At 34.3% G+C, this 22,257-nt stretch overlaps 1 protein-coding gene across 1 annotated transcript in view; it reads right to left on the bottom strand.

Moving 5' to 3' along the window:
- Positions 1 to 2,928: 2,928 nt before the first annotated feature.
- Positions 2,929 to 22,257, bottom strand: part of LOC129225877 (tripartite motif-containing protein 2-like) — a 169,677-nt gene continuing 150,348 nt past the window's right edge. The window contains exons 10-11 of the mRNA XM_054860406.1: positions 15,045 to 15,198; positions 2,929 to 4,234 (exon numbers count right to left, since the gene is read on the bottom strand). Of these exons, the coding sequence (XP_054716381.1) occupies positions 15,046 to 15,198 (153 nt within the window). The 3' untranslated portion in view covers positions 2,929 to 4,234; position 15,045. The remainder of the gene's footprint in view (positions 4,235 to 15,044; positions 15,199 to 22,257) is intronic.

Raw genomic sequence — 22,257 nt, 5'->3', positions numbered from 1 at the left:
TTTTGCATGATGATTTTTTTTTTCTTTTATTTATGCCTGATTGTTGAACATACGTCACTTGACACAATTTTTGTTTTCAAAATAGACCGGGCAAAGCCGGGCAACGCAGCTAGTTCACATATAATTTATTGCAATACAATGTTGTTCCTTAATAAAGTTATGCAAACGTCATCGGCAGTGCTTCTGATTAAAAAATTGTTATAAAAATTCTTCACACTGTTACTATTATTCAAAATCAGCGCAGAATTAAACAAATTTTCAAAATTCATTGCAATCGATGCAGTCGAACCATATAGCAGAATATCACATGGAATCTCACTGCAAAGATTAAATATTTGTACTGTGCATTTATTATAAAAGTAAAAATTAACGAACGAACTTCACAACATGTTAGGAAAATTTAACTTACTTCTATTTAAAAAGTATTTTAAAATGTCGTTAAATGCATGTAATAAACTAACCTATTTAAATACAGTCAACGCTCGATAACTCGAATATTTCTTCATCTCAAAGTTTTCCTACGGTCCCAAAATAATTTAGTGTTTTTAATACAAAATTGTCTCTAATCTCGAATGTACTACTTTTAAGTCGACGTTTTTACGAGAGTTTCATTTCCATGTAGTCAAAATGAGAAGAAAAAAAGTTTTTTTTTTCCAATTTAACACATACTTTGAGTATCAGTTTGTGTGAGGGGGACAATTTATTTACAATAGTGCTCCTTTATGCTCACAGTGTAGCAAGGTTGCGTACGACGAACCTCACCGGTCGACCGGTAAGTAACCGGTTACAAACCGCAGCGTTCTATCATCTATCGGTTACCTCACCGGTTACCATTTTAAGCTGTTGATTGGTGGATTGGAGCACGAGATCATTAACTGTCACGTGATTAACTAAACGGGCGCTACCGGTCGAGCTCGTCGAACGTAAGCCAAGATTACGTGAGAAGTAGTCGATTGGGTTACTTTTTGCAGTGGCTGGCAACCTAACAGTTTATTGCTGCCTGATCTTTGAGAGACTTAAAATTTTGTCAAAAAATTGAAAAAAGTAGCCTTTATTTTCTAGATAACTCAAATAATCTGCTTTTAAGACAAAGTAATTTCGAAGCAATAGGAATTGTAATCAAGTGAAAAGAAATTGGGTCTACGTCTTGCGTTCGACGAGATCGACCGGTCGGTTGATCATGTGACAGCTAATAACGTCAGCGCATGCTAGAGCATTGAACTGACGACATTAATTTGTCATGTGATCAACCGACCAGTAAGCTACCGGTCGATCAACGAACGCTACCCAACAAACTTAATGTCATAAAATACACCACCAGCTCAGTATTTTATGTACTATTTCTACCTTATCTCTGGCTATAGGGCGGTAACTTACTGAAAACTTAATGACGTTTTTAAGATGCGATAAAAAGTGTAAGCAGTAAATATAACTCTTCCTTTTTTGAAGAATGTTCATAAAATTTATTCTTTGTAACGATATCTTTACGGAGTACTAATAATTAATGTTATAACAAACCACTTTTATCCATTATGCACTATTCCTGAAAAACAAAATAAAAATTATTTTTAAGAAGGCTGAACTTTCGATTACTCGAGGGCTTTAGCCAGCCCCTTCCGAGTTATCGAGAGTTGACTGTATTAACATTCAAATCAATGAGATGTGCGCGTACACTTGTAAATCTTAAGTCTCATATCTACTTTCACAAAGAAACATTTCATAGCATCAATGGCGTAAATGAAAACTAAATACAATGCTAACCCTATTTATTCTGACTAAGTGGCGCGAAAGCAATCCAGATATTATAGGGAAACGATAGCAGTTTATTTTTTTTTTTTTCGTTTTTCCAAAAAAAAAAAAAAAATCAAAACCAATTAAATTTTACTGTTTTACATAAGAATGGGGTGGTTTCCTTCAGTCAAAAGTACTACTTTTATTCATTGAAATGGATAGAAAGAGCAAAAAAAAAAAAAAAAAACATGGACCCAGAAAATACTTTCATTTTCCCAACAGTTTTTTTTTTAAATTAATTTTTTTAAATGTCCGATATTTCAAACGAGGCGTGATCTTGATGACGTCACAAATGGTGCACTTTGCCGCATCTTTCTACTACGTTTCCACGTTATGATAATCAAGCAGTGAATTAAAATTGCGTTCAATGCTTGTTACTATCCATATCGTTGACAATACATGTGAGTAAAGATGCGAATTAAATATTTTGCACTGTGAATGATAAAACTGAATGGCTTTTCATCATTTGTGATGTCATCGGCAGAAGCCGTAAACAATGAAAGCGCTCCGATTTCAGTATTTTTTTAAAAATATTAAACGAAAACAAATTTATCAAAAAATGGTAAGATCCTATGTTTTTAAGCATGCTCTTTCAGAAAAAAATACTTTTAAAATTTTGGAAACGACCCCAATAAAATAAAACATTCATCGATGAAAGAATAGCAAATGTGAGAAAAGATGTCATTTGCTCTTTAGAATGGGGTCGTTCCCAAAATTTTAAAAGTATTTTTTCTGAAAGAGCATGCTTAAAAACATAGGATCTGACCATTTTTTAAATAATTTGTTTAAGTTTAATATTAAAAAAAAAAAAAAAAAACTTAAATCGGTGCGCTTTTATTGTTTACATTTCTTGCCGATGACATCACAAATGATGAAATGCCATTCTGTGTTGCCATTCACAGAGTAAAATATTTAATTCGCATCTTGACTCACGTGTATTGGCAACGATATGGTTGATAGCAATCGTAGAGCGCAATTTAAATTCGCTTCTTGATTTTCATAACGTGGAAACGCGGTACAAAGATGCACCAAAGAGCATTATTTATGATGTCATCAAGACCACGCCTTGTTTGAAAAAATTTAAAAAAATTAATTAAAAAATGACTGTTGGGAAAATAAAAGAATTTTCTGGGCCTCTTTTTTTTTTTTTTTTTTTGCTAATTCTATCAATTTCAGTGACTAAAAGTAGTACTTTTGACTTAAAGAAACAACCCCATTATTGCAATTTCAGAACGGGATCTTAAAAAAAAAAACTGTTAAACAGTAAATGTAAAAAGAATACATAACATTTCATACAGAAATTTCTCATTTATTTCAAGCCATGAATTCAAAAAAGATTACTAATAAAAATAATTAAAAAAAAAAAAAATAACAATAATAATCTGGACTTTTTTCAAACTCTATTGACTGCATTAGTTTAGTAAAAGAACACAAAGAGACAGGGTTCAAATTTGTTTCTCATGGCATATGGTGCGACCGTGATGAGTTGGCACCTGTTAGTCATGTATGATGCAAGCAGAAACGAGTCCATTAACTTAAAATCAGTAGAGTTGGAAGAATGGACGTTACCATACTTACGAGTTAAGCAACGTTTTGGCGAAATGAATAAATTTTAAGCAATTTTTGTAGAATAATAATTATTTAATTATCGTCCGCAACATGCATTTTATTACGCTATAATGCAGTAAATTTCTTGATGGGCAACGCTTCATTTTTAAGTTGTTTCTCGATTAAATTTAGCTGATACTTGCTATTATTCTACACAATAATATACGTAATTTTAAGGATTGATGCATAAAATTTTAAGAATCAGTTGAGTAAATTAAAACTATTATTTTTAATAGTTTTCGTCATATTCTTTATAACTGATCTGGTTTAACTAGGGACAATAAGGGATTCCCCTTAGCGAAAAAGTAGTTTTTTAAAGCAACCCTGTGTTTTTCACACTCTGCTCTTCGTTTTCTCCTCTACTTAACTCACCTTCATGAAAATGGACTTCAGAAACGAGGCATGGCCAAGTCCCAACTCCTGACGGTCGCATTTTAGACATCAATGAGAACTAAAAATGGCGAGTGACCTATCAGAAATTTTGTACCATGTAAAATTATGTATCATAGTAGTGAACAATGGGTAAGACAGTACAACTGAAATAGGTGCTTTTTTTTTTCAATCCGAAAATGATCACTGATGATATTTAAAAGCAGAAATTCGAATCTCAAAGCTGGCTTGATGAAAAATATTCGTTTCCCAAATCAGTCAAATGTTTTTGGCATTTGAACTCGTTTCAGTTTTAATGGCTACTACATAGTATTTCAGTTCAGCAGAGAATTAGTTTGGCATGATGACTGGACTGGGAAAGCATACATTGTGGCACATGAACGAGGCTCTTCTGCAACCTCGTAAAAAAGCAGTGAAAGCTCCAATAATTTTCAAAGGACAAAATCTGTAAATAAACCAACATTTCATTAGGAGTATTGAAGAATTTTCGATACAAAAAATGTTATAGAAAGTCATAACTGCCGTGTCATTCAGATTGTCATGCTTATTGACGGCTAGCAAACATTTTATCATACATGCTGAACTTCTGATTATTCGCGTGTGAAGTGGGAGGACTAATGTTACATAGCGCATGTAAAACACACAGGCGAAACAAATAATTAGAAATTTAGAGAAAATTTCCCATTAGAATATGAACTAAAGTCCCAAAATCCCCCGTGAAAATAAGAACAATGTTCCTTAAGAAGCCCAGGGTTCATACTCAATAGGGAAGTTTTCGATTTTTCAATTTTATTTTCATATGATAGAGTATGAACATCATAGGTGAAAAATTTTTTGCGATACGATAAGTAGTTTTTTTTAAATTAATTTTTAAAGTTCAAGCGCTTGTGATGTCAAATGGCATAGGAAGTGACGTCATGCGCTCTTCCGATAGGGGAGAAGCCGAAGGTCACGCATTCGACTTCGAAGACGAAACGTAGAAGGCTTATCTCCTCGCATTTAACTCCTCGCGTTTCTGGAACATTAAACCTCTCATCCTCTCGGAAAGATTCGAATATAATCATTGATGTTACATGAGGAAGATTATTTAGATTGTGCTTTAACGAATCCGGTCTCCATAGTGTGTTCAAACGGGGCCATCGTGAAGGCAGTCGGTTTCCCTCTTTCTACCGGGCCTGCTTCAAGCGAGCGAATTCCTGGGATGAGTCATCCAAGTGATCCCATGGTCCCCAACCCTACGGCCAGCGGCTATCGACAGAACGGCGTTTGCTTACAAAGAGCATTTAGTTCGAGTCGAGTTTGCTGTCCGTTACAGACATGCAGACTTGGATGAGAATTAGAAAATTCAAAATTCTAACAGGAGATAATGCCTTAAAAATTGAGTAAGTAATATTTTTCTTTTTATAGTATTATTTAATTTATTTATTCTATATTTCGTAAAAAACGTGTGAGGGTATCTGCCTGTTAATAAAAGAGCAATTTAAGTTTAGTCTGAATCACAAAAAAAGTGACTACATTTACATGTACTACAAATCGTTCAGAATTCTGATTATTATCATTTGTTAATCAAATTAATGTTGTGATTTAGTTAATTTTTAAATTCAGGGACGAAATTCTAATGTGAAGAATTTTGATGAATTAATATTTGGCAGATTATTTTCCTTCACAAACTGCAGATCGTAAATTTTGTTGATGATATAATTAATCCTGGAAATAAAAGTTTAACTTTAACAAATACATATTATCTAAAGATATATTTCTCTCTTTTTTTTTATTAGTTCATCAAAATACTAGTGATGTGAAAAAGTAAAAAAAGAAAAAAAGAGAATAGTACGCATTTGATAAAAAATATAAAAAATAATTTACTTGATTCAGTATTTGTCTTGGTGAAAGTTTTAATTTGAATTGTTTAATGAGCAACTGATTGTTTTGCTAATGCTTGTTATTTATATTTTTAGGTGTCGTTAATCCTGTTCTCTTCTGGCGCTATCTGTAGTCAATTTACTATGGGAAAAAAGTGCTGTGCCCCTGGCTGCAGGTCCAACTACCGAAATGAAGGTTATACCACAGTTTTTAAGTTTCCTAATGAGAGTGAACGAAGAAGCCTTTGGATAAAAAAAATATCAAGACAAAACTTCGATCCTAGTCCATCAGCTGTAATATGCATTAAGCATTTTGAAGAACGTTTTATAGTTCGCGAAGATCGCTTCGAACAAAGTGATGGCACAGAATTAGTTGTGAAAAGAAAAAAAATTGTACTTACAGCCGATTCTTATCCATCTATTTTCGAGAATGTACCATCGTACATGACTACCAAGTTACCTCCAAAACGAAAGTCTCCTGATGAACGGAGAGATGACTTAGAAAACCGATCGGAACAGCTCTTCAAAAACTGGTGTTCTGAAGACAGTATTAACTCTTTTGATGACTTTTTGCTTAAATATGTTTCTAAATTGCCACAAGATTGGTTTCATTTAGCACAAAATGATTGTGTTATTTTTTTCAAGTTGGATACCACTGACTGCCCTAAAGTTTTTGTGAGTATCAAAATTTTTTTCAATTTAACTGTTCAAATTTATTTTAATGACTGTAAGGCAGAAATGAAATCATTTAGATGGCTGTTTGGTGAAAACAACAAGTGTGACAAATGGTCAAAATTTGAAAACATTTTCAGCAATTTAAACTCTCATAAAGAAAGTAACTTCAACTTAAAAGAAAAATTGTTTTTTATTTGTCAGCATTTAGAGGAATGCATAAATTATTTTGAGGAATGCAATGATGAAATTTCTATGCTTAAATCTAAGTTTTTAAAACAACAACTAGATATTTTATGTCAGAAAAAATATACATACTCCTCTGACCTTATTTTATTCTGTTCTAAAATGTACTTCAGCTTTCCTGCTGCTTACATACTATTAAGAAATAGCAATTCCTTAACTTTACCCCATCCCTCATATTTAAGAAAGTTAACAAAGCTATGTAGTCCAACATATTCTTTAGAAGCCTCAGTTAGTTATTTAAAAAGTAAAGTCAATCTTTTAAAAGAAGAAGAAAAAATAGTTAATGTTGTGCTAGATGAAATTTACATAAATCCTTCTCTTAACTACAAGTCAGGCCAACTAATAGGGAATACTGAAAATAGTGACACGGCGGCTACAACTATTCAGTCATTTATGGTAACATCAATTTTTTCAAAATATAAAGAGGTAGTTGCTTTATATCCTGTCCGCAACCTTACAGCTGATTCTTTGTTTGTTTTTACAAACCGTGTCTTGCCAGTGTTACATGAATGTGGTCTGGTTGTGCTGTCATTAAACTCTGACAATAATAGAATCAATCGAAACATGTTTACAAAGATGTGCGCAGGCGAAATTAAACCATTTATCGACAATCCCTATTTACCAGGTAAAAAAATATTTTTCTCGTTCAATACAGTGCATTTGATAAAATCAATAAGAAATAACTGGCTTAACCAGACATCATATGAACAAACAATCTATTTTCCGAATCCTAATGATGAAAGTATTATGCAAGCTAATTAAAGGTATTTAAAAGAAATTTATGAAAAGGAAAAAAATAATGTTGTTAAAATAGCTCCCAAATTATCACGTAAGGTTCTTTATCCTAATTCAATTGAAAGACAAAATGCTATGTTTGCTATAAACTTATTTGACGACAGTAACTCGGTTGCCTTAGAGTTAAAGTCAAATTTAAATTCGAATGTGCTGGAAACCAAGCAGTTTATCAATCAAATATCTAGTTGGTGGAAAGTTGTGAATGTAAAACACCCCTCTAAAGGCAAGCATTTAAATGACATGTTATCGAATCCTATTTTTTCCCTCAAAGATGAAAATTTTGTCTTTTTGGAAAATTTTAACATGTGGTTGACAAAATGGGATAAATTGTTCAAAATGAAAGCAGAAGAAAGAAAAAAAATTGGTCTACCTGGTAGGGGTGGTATGCTAACTAAAGAAACGTTTTTTGCTTTAAAGTTCACAACAAATTCTTTAATTGAAGTGGTAAAATATATATTTGACTTGATTGGCCCAAGCTATGTGTTATTGGGTAAATTTCAGACTGACTGTCTAGAAGCTAGATTTGGCCAATATCGGCAAATGAGTGGGGCAAACTACAACGTATCTTGTATTCAAGTTATGGAAGCAGAGCGGAAATTAAAAACACTAAGCTTAATAAGTTTGTATTCAGAAAAGAATGGCGAGTTTAAGTTAAGGAATTTGAATTGTGGAGAGTTAACTAACAGTCCTGAAATTGAAATACCTGAACCTTTCTATGATGTGTTTAATAGTAATAGTCATGATAAAATTAAAGATGATGAAATGTCAGTTTTAGTTTCTATTTCCGGTTATGTAGGGTATAAATTATCACATAAGATACAGTGTTCAGAATGCATTTCTATGTTTGTGTCTGATAAAACATTAGAATTGGAGAATTCAGATGTTTATCAACTTCTACTACTGACTGACAGAGGTAAACTTAAATTCCCCCAAAAATTGTTAATAGATGTGACTGTATACACTTTTCAAATATTTAGGAAACTTATAAGTAAAGATCACGAGAAATCATTTTTAAACTTTAACGACCAAAGAAGTTTATTAGTGCAGCTTTCAATAGAAAAAATGGAAATTCTGCGGATGGATTTCTTAGTTAAATGTACCTGTGGAACATCTGTCTTAAATCATATTGAATATTGTTTATCAGGAATATCTAATATATTTCTTAAAGATTATACAAAAACAAAAAATGATTGCCATTCTAATAGCAATAAAAGAAAGTTATGTACTTTGACCAACTACCAAGCATAATTAAAATGAAAGGCAAATTTTCGTTGACAGGAAAGAATGTTAACAATAAAAATTGACAGTTCTAAAGGTTAATATGTTTGAAAATGTAAGATTTAGGTCATTTTTAAAGATGAGTTTAATTGAATTTATTTCAACTAATTTTATGCGGAAAGATTTTAAAAAAGGTACCTGTGTGACACGATAGTATACATTAAAGCACAAGTATGTTTAAATAGACCTTTTCAGTTTCAATAGTTTTAAAGTACTGTGTTGAATGTACGAAATCGGTAGGGGGTGATTTTGAAATATATTCATAAAAATAAAGTCCTAATAGATATCAAATATTTTAAACTGATCAAAATGCGTTTTCTAATTTTTCTGAGTTTACTATGAAATATGAACATATACAATGGTTATATATTTATTAAATATATAACCATAATAAGCCAACATGTTTACACAGCATAATTTTTCAAACAATGTAGTGTGTATCGCAAATAATGTCATCCAAGTGTTTGCTATTAAAAACTTAAAAGTACTTTAAAGACAAAAATACGAATTTCATTCTTAACAACTTTCAAGTATCATAGTGACTGTCTCAAGTGTCATATTAAGGATTTGAATTGGTTAATTAGAAACCTCATGTGATTACATTTCTAATTTCTCATGAATTTTTTTTTTCCATAAAATAGTTAAAGAGGCAGTTATATCTCAGATTTCTTATGAAACTTGGCTGGAATTCACATAAACAACCATTATTGCAATTAATAAATGTGTTGGGGAATTATGTTCAAACTCCTCTGAACTTACATTTTTACGATCATTGTTATTGTTTTTTAATATTCAAATTTTTGAAAACTTGAGAACACAAACCCTTAGTTTGTAGCTTATGGGTACATTAGTAACTTTTGTGCTTATTAGTTTTGTCACATCGTTAGTAACAGATTATCACTGAATTTGTTCAATTTTTAAGCTGTTTTATGCTATTTTTTATGTTCGTAAATAAAGTGTGTACTCTCGAAATGTGTTATGTATTATTTGAAAAAAAAAATTTCTCACTGAATTTTACTCTATTCTTGAACGTTCTGGTTGAAATTTTCAGATTATTTCGATCAAATAAGATTAACATAATCATAAGCAAAAAGATGAAATTTTGTAAAATCAGGATCTTACTTCTAAAATGTTAATAAATTTTAAAAGGTCTGAGAATTTTCGAAGTTGGTCATTTTAAACACCAAATTTAAACTGATCAACTACCAAAAGATTTATTTTCAGATTATTGTATCTCACAAATTTCAAAAATGTAATGAATAATCTGTTTTCTTTATTTAAGTTTTGACGGCAGTAATCTGAACTTACAGCATTTTTGTCGCACTCAATTAAAATTTAAAAGAATAATTACAATTCCAAACATAAAAAGTACATATGTTAAATACTTAAATGTATGATAATCAAAAATACCATTGCACTATTTATATTGCTTTCTGATCTTTTTTTCAATGAAATATGTATGAGAACTATTGTTTGCTGTGTATATGTCAAAATCAACTGAAGATACTGAAGTTTTAAGACTTTCGTGCTCCATATCGAATTGTAAGTTTGAAGAGAAGGGATGAAGCGCTTAAAAGTATGGGATCACGTGGATTGCGCAATTAAATCTTGAAGCAGGCCCGGTAGAAAGAGGGAAACCGACTGACTTCACGATGGCCCCGGTTCAAAAGGATTATTGAATTTCTAAAAAATAAAAATATCAGCGCGCTCAAAATGTCCCTAGCAAAAACAAGGGATCTTCGGCGGAAGGCTGCCCATTCGCGCCCTGTGATGTAGGCTCGTGACGTTTCAGAAGAGCGCACATTTGCGCGTGGATTTTTAAAAATTCATTAAGAATCAACCACGGTGTTTTAAAATTCGGCGATGGTGAATTTTTTTAGTTTTGAGGGTCAATTAACAATATCCAATAGCCAAAATATGAACATTTAATAGGTTGCAACTTCCCTATTCAAATAAATTGAAACAAAAAAATTCCATGACTTTTTCATGACTTCACTGTTACGTGAATACCACCACCTCATCAATAGCACTAACTTGTGACTAAATATCAGTGCACACAGCAGAAACTAATTTACTACAATCGACTCCCGCTACAACGCGATTCGACTTACGCGAGATAGCTGTAAAGCGAATTTTTCACGAGTAGCGAATTTTAGAGCTAACGCGATTTTTTCGTCCGTAACACGAATTTTTTTGGAAGGAAGTACTGTCCAACCACGGATTGCATGGAATTTTCAAATGTCCAGATAAGTCGAATCTATGTGAATAAGGGGGAAAAGTAAAAATTTGATGCGCGTATTCCGCTCATTTGAATGAGACTGCTTCTGCAAAAGCTGACATCGGTAAAAAAAATAACAGATTCGTCCTTTCCGACTGTAAAACGAATGTTTGTCTTTCCATACAATCCGTGGTCAGACAGTACATCGGCTTCGATATTGGCTACTAGATATTGATTTCGTAAGTCTTATTACATTCCTTCCTTAAAGCATCACTGACAGCGAAAGTTCCCACACCAAATTAGTCTACGCATCGCGTTGGTGCATCAAATAACCAATCAGCATCTTTCATTTATTTATTTATTTTTTTCATTCAAAAAAAAAAAGTTGATGAAATATAATGGTACCTTAGCGGCACCTTCATCTAAAGAGTTTGTGAAGATGGGGAGAAAAAGAAAGTTTCTGACTGAAAAAAACAAGGCTAAGATTCTCGATATGCTTGACAAACATCGACGGTAGCGCGACAACAAAAACATGAGTGAATCTTCCATACGTACAATTAAAAGTCAAAACAAAAAGATATCTGTAAAAGTTTAGAACTTAGTTTCAATACTGAAGCTTGCAGATCAGTCTATCAATGTAAATATTTTGAAAATGGAAGCTGCTCTTGTATTGGGGATTGAAGAGATCAGGAAGAGGGGCTGTATATTTCGGGTGTCTATACGTTCTTAGGTATATATCCACGTGTGTTCGGATTGAAAAAAAAAAAAACTCAATATTCATTCGGGGGCGAGCAAAATGGAAATTAGACCGAATTTTGAGTGAAATTTTTTTCGCGAATACAATACTTTCTTTACTATGTAAAAAGAAGCAAAAATAGCAGTAGATCCTCGTCAGTCCCCTAAAAAAAAGGAATGATGAAGTTGAGTTACTTAATCTGTAACGCAAACTTTTGTTTCTTAATTGAGATGTTCGTCTCTAATGGAATTGTAAAAGCTTAGGGTCTGGTGGGGGAAAGTGGTCAATGGGGTAAAGTGGTCATAATTCAAATAAATGGCTATACCTTAAAAATAAATGTTCGAATGAATGTGAAAATTTTATTTTAGAGTAGTGCAGTTAGAAACTACATTTTGAATACAAAATTTTACAACTGGCAAAATTTTATTTGGTAAAAAAAAATATTTTGAGTGATTATGAATTTTTTAAAAATATAAACACCTTTTTTTAACTTCCTTGGGAAATTTTGTTTGTTAGAATTATGAACAGATTGACTGCACAGGAAGCTTCCTACATGTCTCAAGAACTCATACTCATTAGCAGTTAGCTGAATCTCTTTTGAATAATTTTTTAGAACAATTTTAGTAAGATGGGGTAAAGTGGTCATAATATTAGGCTTAACGAATATTGTTCTTTTAAAATCACTTAATCTTTAAGTATAAGGCAGGTATCAATTAAATATTAATTTCACTTAATATGTATTGTTTTTACAGTAAACAAGGTTAAATATATGAGTATATGCGCATGCATACGCATATACTCGTGTAGGCACGTATATATACGTATTCACATAAATGCACCAATAAACACGTATTTCGGTATCTCGTAGTATTTTTTATCTATACAGATATACATTCGACTATACACGTATATACCCGCTTATACTCGTACATATACGAACACTTATATACTCAGGTAGACATGACGTATATACACGTACATACTCGAGCTGACACTTACATACTAGCATATGATATACATGCATGCAGGGTGAGTTTAAACTCTTGGGCAAATTTTTAAAAGGTGTTAGAGAGGAGCATAAGAAGCAAGAATCATAAGAAACATATGGCCACAAACTCAACGCTGACGCGCTACATGCACGCAAAGTCAGAAAATAATGAATGCAAAACAGGTCACAAATTTATTACAAAAAAGACAATTTTACACAACGGCTTAAGAAAGTTTTAAAGTCATTGATGAAACTTGCGACCGGCATATGTAATACATGCGTCGTAATCACTCTGTTGCAATTACGAGACTCTTGAAAAACTTTCATCAGTCGCTGCGCCTTTGTTGCGATGTGTGTATTAGAGCTACTACAGGCCTTACTTTTTAACAACTGTCTAAATATTTCTTAAGAACTAAAATGTCGGGTAAAATCATCTTTGTGTAACAAATTTGTGACCTGTTTTCATTCCATCGATTTCTGGCTTTGTGTGCATGTAGCGCGTCAACGACCATAAGTTCCTTACGATTCTTTGCTTCTTATCCTCCCCTTTCACACCACTTAGATTTTGCCCAAGATCTTGGATTCACTATGTAAGCATACATGTATATTAGCGGATATACTCGTAGATATACGTGGATACATGTACTGATGTTTACACGTAAATGTACGTATATACGTCTAACAAGTATATAATCGTGTTTACACGTAAGCATACGTATATACTCTTGCTTCCACATATATATATATATGTACGTGAGTAGGCACGTACCAAACACGCACTGGATATATCCACGAATTAACTCGTGTATACCCGTATATGTATGTAAGTACACTACTGGCCGTTAAAATTGCTACACCAAGAAGGAATAATCTGAATGAAACAAAATTTTGCACACGTGATGGCAACATTGACACTAGAAAACGATTACAAAATGAAAGCAAAATGATCATTTATTACTGGAAAAATCTAACATGAATGGAGGTTTAAGTACCCTGTTGCGCCACCTCTAGTTGGAATTTAAGAACCGATACGGTCGAGCATTGAGGTACAGCAGTTTCGTACGATGTCTTACGTCTTCTCGTACCACAGTTGCTGTAAACGCGCCACTAATTTGATCAAATTTACAGGCTGTCCAATTTACCGTCTGAAGTGATCCCAGATATGCTCAATTTGTGACAAGTCATAAATCGCAGACCAGAGCATCACGCAGACCAGAGAAAGTGATAATGCAGAAGAGGAAATCCCTTTTCACCCTTGCTGTGTTTGACCGAGCATTGTCATGTTAAAAAATGGTTCCTGGGAGCCCCGTCGTGAGTGCTAACACGTATGAGTTTGATCGAATGAGTTGCACGTTTACAGCAACTGTGGTACGAGATGACGCAGGATATCGTATAGGAGACTGTTATGTCTCAATGCCCGATTGTTTCGCTTCAAGTACATCGTACATTCACGCTAGAGGTGTCTTAACAGGGTACTTAAACCTCCATTTATTCGAGATTTTTCCAACCATAAATGATCAATTTGCTTTAATTTTGTAATCACTTTCTAATGTCAATTTTATTATCACGTATGTAAAATTTAGCTTCATTCTGGCAATTTCTTCTTGGTGTAGCAATTTTAATGACCAGTAGTGTATCTATGTACACTTATATCTGCGTATATACGTCGACTATACACGTATATACTCAGAAACTCAGGTATGCACATATATACTCGAGATACATGTGCAAACACGCAAATGATGTTCGTTTTGCGCGTATATACTCGCATATACACGTGACTCGTATATACTCGTGTAGACACGTATACACTAATGTAGGCAAAAACGTATACATGCTTATATGCTCGTGTATACACGAATATACTTGAGTAGGCACATGCATGCATGTACCTGATGTATACATGTATTTATTCATATATGAACATGTTTACTCTTGTTTAAACGACACGTATATACTCGTGCATACTCGCATATATTCGTACATATACTTGTAACTATAAAAATAACCAAAATATACGAATAATAGGGTTATTTGTAACAGTTTTGTAGCTGTTTTTAACTATGACCACTTTACCCCATGCTATGACCACTTTCCCCCACCCCATGGGGTAAAGTGGTCATAAATACAAAGGGAAATGAAAATGTTATAAAACTACTTAAATAAATATTTTTTTCCCTGAAATTCAATGTACGTGTTCTTTAATAATGCAATGTAAAATAATAACAAAAAAAGTTGAAGTATTTAAGAATTTATTGTATTTATTATCCACCTAAGTTGAAAACCTACGATTTTATGACCACTTTACCCCACCAGACCCTATAAATTGCTGGCAACAAAATTAAAATGCGAAATGCAGGTAGGGTAATACAGACACGTTAGTTCAATATAGTGGTAGGAGCCATGCCATTATTAAACTATTTTAGAAGTATTGATTCAATATTATAGACATGTGCTTACCTCATTGCAAATATCTGTACACTTTGAGGCAATGGTTTCCAGAATCCGAAACCACGACATAACCGTCAGCAAATAAAGCCAAACCTTGAGGTCCGTACAGTGGCTCTCCGTTTGTATTTACGAACGACAAAAAGGATCCTGTGCTATCAAACACCTGGAATAGGAGAGAGGAAAAAATTAGACCTCTATTTACTAAGGAGAAAAAGTTTTTTTTTTTTTTAAATATAAAACTATGGGGCCTTACTGACAACCACCAATCCTCCAAGGTTTCTTCGCAATCTTATTTCGATCACGAAGATTTAAACCGTCTGCTAGGAAGAGTCAGATTAAAGTACGAGTTACGATTAGAACCAAAATGAAAATCTCGTTCCCCTCACGTTGAAAACGGATTTTAATTAAAGAGCTCAAAAAATTCTAACAGTATGAAAATAAAAACTTTGAAGAACACCAATCCTTCGGGGTCCAAACTAACTTATACAAATTTTCACAACTATCAGTGCAAAGGGACTCATGGACAAAGCATGGTTTAGACAAGCGACCGTTTTCTACGTTTCAAAAGTGTTTTTCAAATTCGTGGGCACTAGCGACATTTTGCTCTTTAGCTCCGTGCTTGAGTTAATTGATGCCTAGGATTTTCGCTAAATCAGAAACCCTAATACACTCCTGTTTGTGAAAATTGCAACACCACGAAGGACTTACGCGAGTGAGCTGAAATTTGCAGGAAATGTAAAGTAGGGCATGATATGCAAATGATTAGAATTTCCGACTGGTAGCGCATGCGTATGCTGAGCAGCGCCCTCTGAACGGCGGATCGAACCGAATATAAGTAGACGGCTGTAGCGAGGCGTGTATGATTATCGGTGGTTATATATGCTAGAGTAAACGTTAACTGAATCTTTACTATGCCTCTTAGACGAAAGAAAGCGAAATTTCAGCAAATTTCGGAGTTTGAACGGGTCAGAATCGTGGGCCTTCGTGAAGCTAGATTGTCTTATCGTGCAGTAGCCGCTCGTGTGCAGCGTAACAGCAGCACAATCATGCGTGTTTGGAAGCAGTGGACGAACGAGGGTCGGACAGCTCGGAAATCCGGGAGTGGACCCCGAAATGTGACGTCAGCTCGCGATGACAGACAACTGGTGCGTATGGCGCTGACGGACAGCACAGCTTCTACTAGACAATTGGCAGCATAGTGGTCAACAGCTACAGGTGTTTCATTGTGTGCTTCATCAATTCGGAGACGTCTGCTGCAGCGTGGGCAGCGCACAAGGATTCCTTTATACAGGATTCCTCTCACGCAAAACCATCGCCATGGTCTGGGGTGCCATAGCGTATCATGGACGATCACAATTGCTACGAATTGTGGGCAATTTGAACAGTACCAGGTACATAAACGAAGTTTTACAGTCCCAAGCTATTCCTTTCCTGCAAGGATTGCCAGGGGCTGTATTCCAGCGGGATAATGCCTGTCCACATGTCGCCAGGACTTTCAAATCCTACCTTGATTCGCAGCAGGTACAGCTTCATCCTTGGCCTGCATGTTCCCCGGATATGTCACCGGGGAACATGCAGGCCAAGGATGAAGATGTGTGGGATTTCGTTGGGCGGCGTCTCGCTCGTGATCCTCGTCCTGTTGCTTCAACAGACGAACTTTGGTTGTGCATACAAACAATATAGAATACTCTTCCGCAGGAAGATATTCAAACTTTGTTTCACTCCATGCCGAGTCGTAGCTCTTATTGCGGCGCGTGGTGACCACACAAAATACTAATTTCTATCTCTTTTTATTGTTTGTTTGGTTTGAAAATGTAATCATTTATTTGTACCATTACCACAGGGGCGGCAAATAGGGGGATCGAGAGGGGGCGGTTGCACCCCCCAAATTTTTTGAGAGGAATGATAAAAATGAGCAAATTTAATTTATGTAAATCGCAAATCAATGTTCAAACCAGACACGAGCAATTGTTTTCCGTTTCTTAAATTATTAGAAGCTTTTACCGGCCTTTTCAGAACAGGAAAAAACTGATGAGGAATCATAGTTAATTCTAACTAAAGACTTAATTTCGTCATATAGGCTAAATAGCTCGTTCTTGTGTGCTCTGTGTAACGATGGTTATGAGAGGCCTGTGCAGTGGTGTGGCTGCATGATTTTCACAGAAAAATGCCTTGGTATTTTACATTCATTGTTACACTCATGTTTTAAGTGTGTCTATTTAATGAGTGTTCATCACTTTCTTCTGCTAGAAACACATTTCAGCTGCTCAATACATAGTATGCTTTCATAGATACTCTTTAGAAATATATATTATTTTTGAAAAAAAAAAAAAATCTCACATCAACAAATATCTTTTCTGGAGGCTCTTTAACTATACAATCTGCCCCCCCCCCTCTCTATCATGATTACTAGCTGTTAGCCAATGTGTGTTTTGTTCCATACTGAGTTAATTCATGTTTAAGAAATTCGACCCCCCAAATGAAAAACTGAAATGCCGCCCCTGCATTACCACTCAACTGTGTATTAAATTTCATTCAACTATGATGCTTCCTTCATGGAGTTGCAATTTTCACAAACAGGAGTGTATCTGAGAAACTTGGAAAGAACTTCATCTACTGCAGAAAAAAAAAAAACTCTTTTGAATGATATAAAGTATTAAAGGGTGTGGGAAATCCTTCATTCCCTAAATATGCAATTTATCTGAAATTTTAGTGTAAAAAATTAAATAAAAAAAAAACTTCGAGGTGCCAACCTGCCAACTCCTGGGGTAATTTTGTATCAAGTTTCAAAGTTGTAACTGCTGTGTGGTCTCCTAGAGGTGGCACAGCACAAACCCTTTTTTTAAACAAAACTTAATATTTTTTAAATACATAGATATAACTTAACTGATATTTTTCATTGGAATATTTTTTAATGGAAAGTAAGATAACTTTGTTTTTTTAGTGGCATTTTTAAATATATTGTGCTAACATTTGAGAATAGAGAATCGAAGATCTATTCAGGGTACCTTTTTCAATGCAGGAAAATACTATAATTCTTGTGTGTTTGTGTGTGGTTTTTTTTTTTGAGCGACTATGATTGCTTATTGCTTTCTTTTGACTGTTTTGAGGTCCTATCATTTTATTTTCCCGCCAGCACCCTCTGCAGCATCACCGTCGAACGGCCCCCTCACGATGCTGCTCCTCTAGCGAAAACCGTCTCCAGATTGCGTCCATATCCTACACTTACACGCATACATACACGCACGTACAAACAAATACACACACATACGCCTACACACATATACACAAACATACACAAACACGTACACACATTCAAACACATACACACACGCATACATACAGACACTTACACATACACACACCTACACACAACTACCCACACACTCATACCTGCACACAGACAAGGCCCGGTGAAACTCTAAATAGTATTTCTTAGACGTACTAATTAGAATATTAACTTTCGGAAAATATTAAATTGACAAGAAATCCCCAAGGAAAATCTGTTGCGCACGCATTCTCAGTAACCTTGCATTTTCTCTACTTTTGTCACTTTTCGGTCCACATTACAGAGCATTTTTTAAGAAATATTTACTAGGCGACACAAGTTTATCATACGAGTAAAAATTATTGAGAAGGTTACAGCCTTTTTCTCCACAAACGTATGCATATATCGTCGCCGTATTTTTCGAAACTGAAACCTTCAAAACACAAACATTATGTCTAATAATGTTCAGAAAAGGGTGGTTCGGGGGTTCTCCGGATTTTTTTCTGCAATTGTAGTGCTAAAAACGGAGTTCAATACGTTCCTTTCGTGATGTGACGTGGAGGAGTGATTCGAGAGCCCGCAACAAGAAATTTTTCTAATTTGCAGTCTTAAATATGCATTCTAATTGTCTTTGATAATGATTGGGGGGAAGAGATTTGGAGCGCTCCCTCGGAAATTGTAGCTGTAAAAAGGGATTTTTAGACGATTTTTGATGATGTTAAGGGGAGGAGAGATTAAAAGGCCTATCCCAGGAAAATTTTCTAATTTATAGGCTTAAAAACGCATCCTAGACTATCTTCGGTAAGGTTAGTGGTTGAAGAAATTTTGAGGTCCACTCCCAAAATTTGTTTCAAATTGCAAATGTAGGCAATCCATGATTCATGAGTAACTTTTAGAGGACCAGCAATCTTTCGAAATTGAGCTCCAAAAAAGTAGTTATAGAAAACTTTCAATGACGTTAGGGAGGGAGGAGTTTTCCACGGAAACATTTTGAAACTCAAGCGCTTAAAATCAAAATTTAGGCCGATCTTGAACGATGCTGACGAAAAGGAGAGGTAAGGGGCTCTCCCATGGAAACTTTTACAATTTTTTTTTATAAAACGCAGTTTGTAGACGATCTTTGGTAATATTAACAAGAGGAGTGGTTTTTAAGGTCCCAAATTAAAAAGAGAATGAAGAATAATTACATAGACCAGCATATAAAGCCAGTTTTGCTACTACATCTAAAACACATATGATCAGGACCGGATTTAGACCTAACGGGGCCTCACGTCATTTGAGGTATGGGGCCCCTTTTGTAATCCGGACCACTTTGTCGGCGGCGAAAGAGGAAATGCTAAAGTGTTTTTTTTTTATTAATAATTATTATTATTATTTGCTCTATATTTGTCTTTTTCCCTGGGACACATAAGGCTTTCTTTCTTTTTTTTCTTTTTTTTGTGTGTTTTTTTTAATGCTTGTTTGCCTGCCTTTTTGGATTTCCCTAAAGAAGGGGAATAGCGACGAGAGAATGAAGTTGGGGCTCCCAATTTAGGGGTTCTTGGGGTTCCCTCAGAGGGAATTATGAAAAAAAAATAAATAAAATTCTGCAGTTTGAAGCCATATAAAGGCAGATTGGAATAAAAAATATTCGGGGAAAAAATAAGCAAACAAAACTTTTTTTTAAAAAAATTATGTACTCTTGCAAGTTGAGATAATACACAGTAAATTTGTTTTAAGAGTCGACACATCGATGAGGCAGTCGACAGAGAGATAGAGCGAGGGAGGAGAAAGGATAATGCGTTGTTACTTGCTCTCACGGATTTTCGATACAGTTAATCACCTCTACAACCCATCGACAAAGTACTTTAAAAGAAATAGGGTATAGACTTTGAAAATAGGAAGCAAGAGAGTAACATACTGCCTATTTGAACAATTCATAATTTATACGCTTAGTAAGAAATAAAATTGAAGCATTTTTTGACGAACATACATTGAAGCACACACTGAATTTAACACATTTTGACACTCCTCCTCCTTATCAACTTCAATTTGTTAGAAATTTTAAAATTAAAGGCTTGCAGCCACATTTTTGCAAAATTTCAAGCATTTGAAAATGAAATTGAATTTTTTTCAAGTATTTTCATTTATTTTAGGAACGACAACTCACACAACGTTTCGTTATAAGCAATAGCTTTCAACTAAAATGTAAATCCGGCCCTGCAAACGGTAGTATAAATAACAAATTACTCAAATTTTACAAATTAAAAGCGGTAATGGATAATTAAAGTAAAAGTTTTGGAAATAAGTATTTTTTTTTAATGAACCAAACTTACCCTTCAAAATCCTTTGTTTGAATCATCAAAATGAATTTCAATTTCATTATAACTTTAAAAGGATTTTTAATTTCAGCTAAAACGTTTTAAATGACTGCATCATTCTTCAGTCCTGTTGCCTCGAAACTGGAGAAAAAATAAATGGATTGCCAGTGCCCACAAGTTTCAACGCGCGAATCTCTTTTATTCGCAAAGCCCCAAAAAAAGGATGTGGGTGGTGTGGTATAATCTTCAGTTACCCTAAAGCAAAATTTACTGAAAAGAATTCCAGGAAACAATCTCGACCCTTCAGCCTTCGGCTTCACTATCGGAAAAATGCCTCTCTCTTTGCATCTTTGAATGAAAAACAGCTGTTTCCGTTCCGCAAACTGCTTTTGCTGTCCCGTCTCAAGTAGTGTTCCTCAGTACTGGTCCCTGTACAGATAGCCGCGAAATGGTTATCGGTTATCATCAATGAAAGGTCTAATGAGGTGGGTTGCTAAACGATTGCTTAATCTGGTGCCGAGTGCGTGGTGGCCCGGTCCACGGGCAGGACCTTTCCACAAGGGAAGAGAAAGGCTTTCGTCATGTAGGAGTCGACGGGTCTTTTAAAAATGAAGAAATCTGTTTACAAAATTGAGTGAACCAATTTTAGATTTTCCAATGTCGCTCAGAGGTTTGATTTCGCATCTTCTAGGCGACAGATTTTTTTTCACTAGGCGACATTGGTGTCGCGTAGTCTCTATGTTGAAAAATGCTCTGCCACATTACCACATGAGGTCGAACTTTAAAGACGCACTGCAGTTTCATTTCGAAATAAAAATAATTACTCATGACAATGAAGGCCAAATAATGCTTTCAATACAAAGACGGGCAAAATAAAAAGCAAAAAGAGAGATATAGGGAGAGAAAGAATAAAATTAATAAAAGCGCTCTAAAAATATATTTATCACTTCAAAACAGGAAAACAGATGGCGCTACAAAGACGTTAAAACCGAAATCAATCTACAAAATTGCAGATGCAAAAGTCAATATTTTCCTTTCTATAATTAATAATTTTTGAATATTACCAGGGCCGTGCATAGAAATTTTGGGTCAAATCACACAAAACTTTTGGGCTTCACCTGCATTTTTCAATTAATCCATCATCTAAAATTTGGCCAAAATAAAGGGACTGGGATAGGGGTTTTGCAAAAGACAAAAACGTAAAACCATAAGAGGTTTTCCATCTTGATTTGTTCTAAAAAGCCGGGCAATGAATTTTTTTGTAGCAATAGATTTTAAACAAAATAATGTTCAGTTTCAGTGCACTTTTTTCCTTCTTATTTTAAATCTTCAGTACAATTTTTTTATGTAATCCAAGTTTAATAAATAATAATAGCTAACAGATTAAATCTAAGATTCTAAGAACTAAAAATACATATGCACATTAAGTTTAATTTTTCAATTGTTATGTTATTTGTGCAATGAAAAATTAAAATTTAATTCCCTTTTAATATTTGATTGAAAAACATTCGTTTACTAATTGACATACATTTTTTAAGGAAAAAAAAATTCACTTTTGAAACATTCTACACAAAGCGATTGTAAATGTCAAGACAGAATGAATCAATCTTTTTTTTTTTTGGACATCATGTATTTTAATACTTAACTGGAATAA

This window comes from Uloborus diversus, chromosome 7, assembly GCF_026930045.1.
Source record: "Uloborus diversus isolate 005 chromosome 7, Udiv.v.3.1, whole genome shotgun sequence".
NCBI lineage: Eukaryota > Metazoa > Arthropoda > Arachnida > Araneae > Uloboridae > Uloborus > Uloborus diversus.
This window is presented reverse-complemented; position numbering and strand designations above follow the sequence as displayed.